General features: G+C 49.1%; 1 protein-coding gene and 1 long non-coding RNA gene across 2 annotated transcripts in view; one reads left to right on the top strand and one right to left on the bottom strand.

The window, feature by feature from the left end:
* myo10l3 (myosin X, like 3) overlaps positions 1-7,846 on the bottom strand; it is a 63,836-nt gene that overhangs the window by 18,309 nt on the left and 37,681 nt on the right. The window contains exons 22-25 of the mRNA XM_019875583.1: positions 6,910-7,016; positions 3,453-3,824; positions 3,040-3,073; positions 789-1,544 (exon numbers count right to left, since the gene is read on the bottom strand). Of these exons, the coding sequence (XP_019731142.1) occupies positions 789-1,544; positions 3,040-3,073; positions 3,453-3,824; positions 6,910-7,016 (1,269 nt within the window). The remainder of the gene's footprint in view (positions 1-788; positions 1,545-3,039; positions 3,074-3,452; positions 3,825-6,909; positions 7,017-7,846) is intronic.
* Positions 1-7,846, top strand: part of LOC109519244 (uncharacterized) — a 24,589-nt gene that overhangs the window by 15,385 nt on the left and 1,358 nt on the right. Inside the window, exon 3 of the long non-coding RNA XR_002168908.1 lies at positions 3,179-3,181. This is a non-coding gene — a long non-coding RNA (uncharacterized LOC109519244). The remainder of the gene's footprint in view (positions 1-3,178; positions 3,182-7,846) is intronic.

Below are 7,846 nucleotides of genomic sequence, written 5' to 3' on the forward strand. Positions count from 1 at the left end.
CCCCCACCGCCCCACCACCACCACCCCTAAAATGGTTCAGAGTTACCGACAGATGCCACAAGACGGTGGCAGAGCACTACTTTTTCATTAGACTTCATAGAGCTCCTAGCGTCATTTCAACATAGCTCCTTGGCACGAGGATGCCACAAGATGGCAGCAGAGCAATCCTCTTATGTAACAGAGGACCGCCAATTGATGAAGTCAGGAGTAGCAGATTCATTTTTTCGTATATCTTCAATATCATCATCGTCATCGTAGATACGGTCGTTGCTGTGTCTTTTATTCTCGTTGCTCAACCCGTCTCTTGCCTTTTCTCGATCTAGCTCCCTCCGCCCTACTTAGCCTCTCCATCTCAACCAGATCAAGTGAGACAGACGGTCGCCCCACAGAGCCTGGGTTCTGTTACGGTTTGCTTGCCAAGTGCTTGTTCCTGTGGGGTTCAGTAGGTTTTATCCAACCGATGAGGTGAGCTTGCCTTCATCATTTTTCTTTTTTTAGCAGTTCGAATACGATGTCACCTGCGAACGGTTGCCGGTATGTGAAAAGCACCTAGTTTAGAAACCGGTCCGTGGCGGAAAAATGGTTGCGGACTCTTAATGTATGGCATTTTGCATCGTCAGTTAGCATAAGCTAGCAAACATTCAAAATAATGCGCTTGTTTTGAAGAGACAACGTGTCATTTTCTTTGTATGATGTTTTCAGGTTGAAGCCTTTTCTTTGAAGAATTTGCTCACTCACTGCCGCTTGCTGCGAACAGAGCCGAGTTACATTCGCCGCCTTGTTCTCACCGAGTCCGAGCTGCCTTTGTAGGAATCCAGGCTGTTGTGGGTGCAGGACGACTTGCGCAGTAGCTCCTCATCGGTGATGTGGCCGTCGTTGATGCTCGCGCCCGAGCTCCCGTGAGCCTCCTCAAACTCCTCCTGGTCGTAGTCAGACTCTGCGTCGGGCAAGTTGGAGCAGGACGCCTCCTCGCTCTGGGGATCCAAGGGCGAAGCCTTGTCGTTAGTCATCCCAGGAGGAGCAGAGCAGGGAATTTGGGAGTCCGGGATACGATCGAGTCTGTTGGAAGAAGCCATGGGAGGGCTGACCAAGAGTCCCTCTGAAAATGCTAGCGGAGGAGGGGGCAGGCTTTGGAATACGTCCTTGTCCAGGGGAACCGGAGCTGGCGCGGGTAAGTCAGGAAGAGGAACGCACTCGTCCTCGGCGTGGAAACCCTCGTCTACCTCCTCCTCAGCCAGAGGGGCGGTGGATTCGGTCGGGTCGTGGAGGTTCTCCTCGCTGGATAGCGACGGCTCCAAAGCACCAAAGTCCAAAAGTTCCAGGAACTCGGTCGCCACACGGGAGGCCTCCTTTTCCAGTCGATAGATCTCAGCCTCTCGCATCTGGCGCAGGTCCTCGCGGGAGATCTCGCCCAAAAGAGACACGCCGTCCTCCTGCTGCCTCTGCAGGCGTTCGATTTCTCTCTCCAGCCGCAGAATCTCCTCCATCTGACGGCTCTCTTCATCGGCGGTGTGGCCGTACGACACGGTCTGAGACAGCGCCTTCTGGAGGACAGATAACGAACGATACATGACATCAAAATCGATGAGCTTCACGTTTCAATAGTACCTTCGGTTTCGTGCGTGACCTGTGTTTGACAAAAAACCAATCGTGCCAAATCCAGAGGCATATTTCACATAGGAAACAAAGGAAACCCGATTAATCCGTTCCAGACACACAAAAATATGATCGAATTGTCGGATTGGGTAAAAAGGCTTCAAGAGACAACAACGTCCACAATGAAAGCTTTTATGAACAACTCAAGGCAACAACAAGGCAACAGTGGTCGTAACATTCTTTCTAAAGCCAGGCCTTCAAAATAAAAGCATCACATCACAATGGCAGTTTCGACACACGTTCTTTCACCCCCTGGGTGACTTATTTGTCAGTCACACTTGAAACTGTTGCACGCTTGTTGATTGTTGCTTTTGAAACTGATTTTACACTGCATGCTTTTAATTTCAAGGTCTGACGTCTTTCTCGGCGATTCTGCTGGCGTGTACGCACACCATGAGTGTTACGCGGCCACGCTCTGTCGAGATGAAGGTCAGCTGTATTTAACTTTGAAGCGTAAACAGTCAAGTGAAGACCATGGAGTATAAATATGCTCAGCCGATGGATGACCAGAAATGCTTGCAACGCTAACCTGACCCCGTACTACCAATGGTACCCGGTAGCGCCTGCTTTTGTCCATGGAAGGACATAAACAAAAAGCAGAGAGACATATCAAGGTCACTGCACGACTCCCGCATATGCTTTTTGAATTCCAATTTCCTTTCTGGTGAAGTACAAAACTGCCCGGATGACGAATGTTGTCAGCGTTTCCCAACCTTGATTGCGCCAAGTCACATATTTTACCCAAGAAAAAACCTCATGGCACAGCACCAAACAAAAATGTCACGAAAAAGTACTGAAAGGATGGCATGCGGCGGTGGTAAAAGAGAATTTTGTTGTTCTGTCTGTCACTACACGTCGCTGGCAAGGAGAGATGAAAACAAATACGGAATTTGTCGCAAGTAAATATTTCTTACACTAATTAAGTGAAATTGGATAATGACGTGCGGTTGGGATTCACTGCTCTATGCGATTCATTATAAAACTCTGCAACTAAATTCTTTCTTATTTTTTGCTGGCTTGCACAAGCAGCCACATGAATCAGCAGAACTTGCTCAGAAGGTCAAGCTGGCACGGCTTCTTGCTGCTCGGAAGAATTTTGTTGGCGTCAAATAAATCATGTGTGCCAGTTTGGAAAAAGGTTTTTTTTTGTTTTTTTTTTTTTGTTGCTTGTGTTGTTTGTTTCAGGCTTTTTTTCAACACGGCGCCATCTGTTGGACCAATGCCCCACTTGCACTTCATTCGAAAAATACAAGACCGCACTGAATGAGAATGTTTTCATGTTCTCACCTTCTGGCAAGCACCATTCAGCAGCAGTGAGTTCCTGAAAGAAAGGTCAAACAAGTGCGTTACTACACTGAATGAGAATGTTTTCATTATTCTCACCTTCTGGCAAGCACCATTCAGCAGCAGCGAGTTCCTGAAAGAAAGGTCAAACAAGTGCGTTACTTCGCTGAAGCACAAAGGGAAATTTTTTATTTTGCCATCCGGACATCCATTCATCTACGAAAAAAAGGAAGTGAAGTCAGTTTGTGAGACATCACGTCATGATCGCATTTTGTTGTTGCGCCCGATTGTGAGTTCGAGGCGTTTTGAGTGTCTGCCAATCGGATCCGACAGCGCCAATTTGAATTGCCGTTAGCCCGTCTATGGCGTTTTTGACGTTTCACTGTTCTTTTTTGTTCTGTGTCAGCTGTGACTGCGCCAGTCTTGCATTTATTTCAGTGAAACGATGCTATGCGATGGTCTCTCATTTCTAAACGCGCTTCTCGTCTCCAATGTAAACATGGCTCAATGACCTTTTGACCTCCCCGTTTGCAGCCTTTTTCTGCTCCTCCTCTTCCACCTTCATGAGCTCCTCCTCGGCTTTCCTCTCCAGCTCCTCGTCCAGCAGCCTCCGCCTCTCCTCCTCCTTTCTCCTCTCCTCCTCCATCTTCCTCTCCGCTTCCTCCTCTAAGCGCCTCCTCTCCTCCTCCTCCTCCCGGCGTCTGCGATTCTCCTCCTCCTCCTCCCTGAGCTGCCGACAGAGGGATCGGGCCAGCTGGCCGCGGTGGTGCTTCTGCAGGACGACGGAGGCCGAGCGCAAGCGCAGGAAGCTGCGCCTCCAGAAGTGAGCGCGGTAGTTCTTCTGAATGGTGACGGCGCTGGCCAGGGCCCTCTTGTACTGCTTCCTGGGAGGCGGGGAAACAGATTCGATGACACACTTTGTTGCTTTCGCTCGACCCCGTCGATCACTAAAGCCTTCTATCGGTCTTGTTCTTTCTATCCATCCATCCATATTGACGCCCGTCTATCTGTTTCTCGATCGCTCTATCGCCCGATCCCGTAGCCCTTTCGCCGTCTTTTGACGTCTTTCTCCAACTAGAGCGCTGCCTCGATCCATCTATTGCTCTTCTTCTATTCATCGACTGCATCTCTCTCACGCGCTCTCTTCCGTGACCCCGTCAGTCTTTCGCTGCTCTGTCGATCTGTCTCTGTCACTCTTTCGCTGCTCTGTCGCTCTGTCCGTCTCTGCCTCTCTATCCATTGCTCTGTCAGACTCGACCTCCTGCTCTACCTCTCCCTCGATCGGGCTCTCCCTCCCTCCGGCTCTATCCTGCTCTCTATCTATCAATCTATTGTCTTTCCAGACGAGGGCGAAACACAGCCGTCAACATGGCTGGCGTGTCACCACAAGCATGCGTGTGACGCCGCAGGCCTCGCACCCACTGGCATCCCGGGTTTAAATAAACAGGGCTCGCAGCGCTGCGTGTTTACAGTCTGATGAGCATGCGGTTGTGTGGGCTGTGGTGTATAGCCCTGTGACTAAGCCGAGTCGCGCGCGCGCGCACACGCACGGGCACGCGGCAGACGCGCGCGCGCGCCATAAACATGTCAAGGCCCACACACAATGCGCTGACCCTTTCACCCCCCGAGTTTGGCCCCCGTCCCCGCCGTAATCACGCCATTGGCCTGTGACTCATCTCGAGACGGAGATACTGTTACATATAATAACACAAAGGCTGCACTTGTGGCTTCGGCGAGCGTTTTCGGGCCGCTCTGTCTTTTAAGTCAGCTCCGGAGGGAAGAAGATAAAAAAACGCTGTCATGCACCTCGTGCTGTCGAATTGACAGAATCATTTCAGACGTTGAAAGCGCTCGTTAAGCTAGCTCGCTAATCCTACACTCCAAAAGTGCATCTTTGCTTTGGATTGTGTGTGCGCTTTAGAGCGCCTCGTTGCTGGCTGTGAGTGCAGGCGCATCACCGAGAGAAAGGCGGAAAAAGAGCTGGCCGCTTTTAGAGCAAAGCGCCTCGTCGTCGCATTGAGAAGCCTCACGCCGAATATTCCAGGCAGTATAGGTTTGAAGCCGATGTGTTTTCACACGGCTCAAACATGTCGTCATGAGTCGGCAGAAGAAAGATGTTAGACCGAGTAGCATCTATTTTTTTCTGTGACGGATGACAGCTGACCGGGGCACGGTTTCAACATGTTCGATGGACACGCCCACAGCCTCGGAGATCAAAAATAACGGCTTGATTAATTTATTCACAAATTTGAAGCCTCTTTTTAAAGACGGTACTCTGCGATTTGAATGATTCAAAACTTGGTTGTGGGACAACTATCTAGTCTGTGGTGCGTCAAAGTTACAAATGAAAATTTCTGTTCACTTGACAGAAGGATTTATCACACCTAATAACAGTGGAACCTCCAAAGTCCAAAATTTTTTTAAAAGCCCTTGTGGAGTGAAGTTTTTGGAGCACCGCGGTCAAACTCAAGGCCATGTTGCTTTACAAGGGCCCGCTGATGCAAATAAAGCGTCGAGGTCGTGTTTCTTCATAAATGTGCTCTTTTTAGTTTGGGGGCGGGGGGGATTCTGTGCTGAAATTGCACACTTTCGCCCCTTTTTGTCGGTCTTGCAAGCTTTTTATTTTTCAACATATTTCCCTTCTCAAATTTCAATTAAATATGATTTCAGCGGTCTGAGAGTCTCAATCAGAAGTGAGCACTATGATTTGAGGTACTAGTGCACTCATTTTCCCTCACTCGTGAGTTTGTCTTCCTCGTCATTGGCCATCACCCCCTGACCCGCCCCCCATCCCCCATTTCTGCTTTCCACTATTAAAATTTCTGAACACTACGAGGACAACTTTGGCCTACGAGTAGAAAAACGGACGAGTCGGCATTTGTGCACAACAAGTATGACAAGCAAAGTGCTGGATGTTACCTGGTAGGATTGTACTGATGAGGCAAAACCACAAGTGGGCATTTTTGTGCTACTAGTAGCGTCCAGCAGGCGACTTGTGTGTGACACATGCCTACTAGTTGGGCTAAGAAGTGTTACGAATGCAGCACAGTAGTTGAATAGTAAAGTTTAACTGCATACGAAGAGGTAATAAGGAGCAATTGTAGTGGATAAATGTGAGTAGGAGGAAACAGTTATTCGAAATTCATCCCAGTTGCTCTCTTGGCATGCTGAATTTAAAGCCGCTTGAATATTTTTTCAATATCACACGAGTGCGCTGAATCGTCTTCTTTATGATGACGTGGAGCAGTGCAAGGGTCTTAATGGGGGTGCAACGATTAAATCGACGAATTCATGACCAAATTCAAATCGATCATTATTTTGCTCATCGTTTTGAGACAGTGTTGAATTTGAAATCATCCAAATCAGCGGAATTGCAGCCCCCCTGCCCCCCACAACAGTAAAAATTCCCCCATTTCTGTCACCCTCCATTAAAAGAGAGGGAATATTCTGTGTTGAGTCAAAATCAAACGTTTGCAAACATCTGCTTTTACTTTGTACTTTGGAAAACAACACTTTTTTTTTTTTTTTTTTTTTAATAAATGTCACTCCGTTTTGTTTTTGTTTTCATCTGACTCATGGATTGATTGACAAACCAACTAACGGATGAATCACTTCCGAGAATAATTATAAATTGCAGCCCTAAACTGTTCGTCTATCCATGTCGATGCTACGCTTCAACAGCTTGTCTGCGTGTGCAGATTGAAATGCTGAATCTGCTGCCTTGGTCAGTTCCAGGCGCTCGCATCCACATGATTGCCATTTATTAACCGCACGGAGACAAGTGCATTCATTGTCGCGTGATTAAATTAAAAGTCCTGCTCCAAACTTTTTTTTTTTTTGCATCATCCCAGTAACCAGCGCATGCACAAACATGCCCGAAGGCATGCATGTAACCCCACCGCCCCCTCACCCCCACCGCCACCTTCCCTTTCCACAAAACAAACCCTGACAACTGTCACTGCCACTCACCTTGCCACATAGCTGAGGATGTGGGCGCGGATCACCATGCCAGCCTTGTGCCGCACCTCCTCCCTCTCCTTCTCCAGCCTTTGCTCCAGGGCCTCCTTCAGGAACACCTGCGGGAACGAGCAAACCGTGGAACCGAAAGCCGAGCCTGGGGTTGGGGGGGGTTTTCAGTGGGCTCCTGGCCGCCCTCCTCCCTCCACAGCTTGGGGCAAAAGTGGCACTGCGGAGCTGCTGCGTCTGACGGCGCTCTCTCTGCCGCACAGCTTCATTGTGTGCACTTCCTGAGCGTTTCCCTGCGACTGGCGTGCACAGGCGGCGAGGGAAGGGGAAGGGAGGGATGGAGGCAGGGAAGAGATGAAAGGAGAGAGGGAGGGAGGGAAGCGTGGTGGCGGGTGTCCAGAAAAAAAAAAAAAGGCAAGCCACACCCCTGCTTGCTCTCGGGGAGGAAGGAATAAGAGTTTGGTTAACCCTTTGCAAGCTCACGGGGACTTCCTCACCCCCCCGAACCCCTTCCGGAGACGCTATTTGTTAGCCCGTCAATGGGGTTTCCCTTTATGTGTTAGCATGACGGTAGCACACTTTAAGGCAAAGTTATCAGGTTGCTTTGAATGCAAGAGAATGTGTAATTCTCTTGTTTGATGGTTAGTTTGACAATAAACCTCAAGTGGGAGTGGCGGTAGACAGCTTGAAGCCTCTTTTTGGTCACTTATCTGCCAAAACTGCTCCTGCCAAAGTCTTTTTGAAGTACCGCGTTGTCCAGGACTTGAACGCCTGTTGCCAACAGCGTTGGCAATCGGTTTGGGTGGGCACGCAATTGAGCCTCCCGCTGTTTAGGATGTCACAGGGCTGGGTTTCAACTTGTCCCTCATGTTTGTGTCCCAGATGTGGCACCAATCAAAGAAAAAAAAAAAAAAAAAAACAAAGCTCAAGTCGCCCCACG

Source organism: Hippocampus comes, unplaced genomic scaffold (assembly GCF_001891065.2).
Source record: "Hippocampus comes isolate QL1 unplaced genomic scaffold, H_comes_QL1_v1.1 scaffold321, whole genome shotgun sequence".
In the NCBI taxonomy this organism is placed as follows: Eukaryota; Metazoa; Chordata; class Actinopteri; order Syngnathiformes; family Syngnathidae; genus Hippocampus; species Hippocampus comes.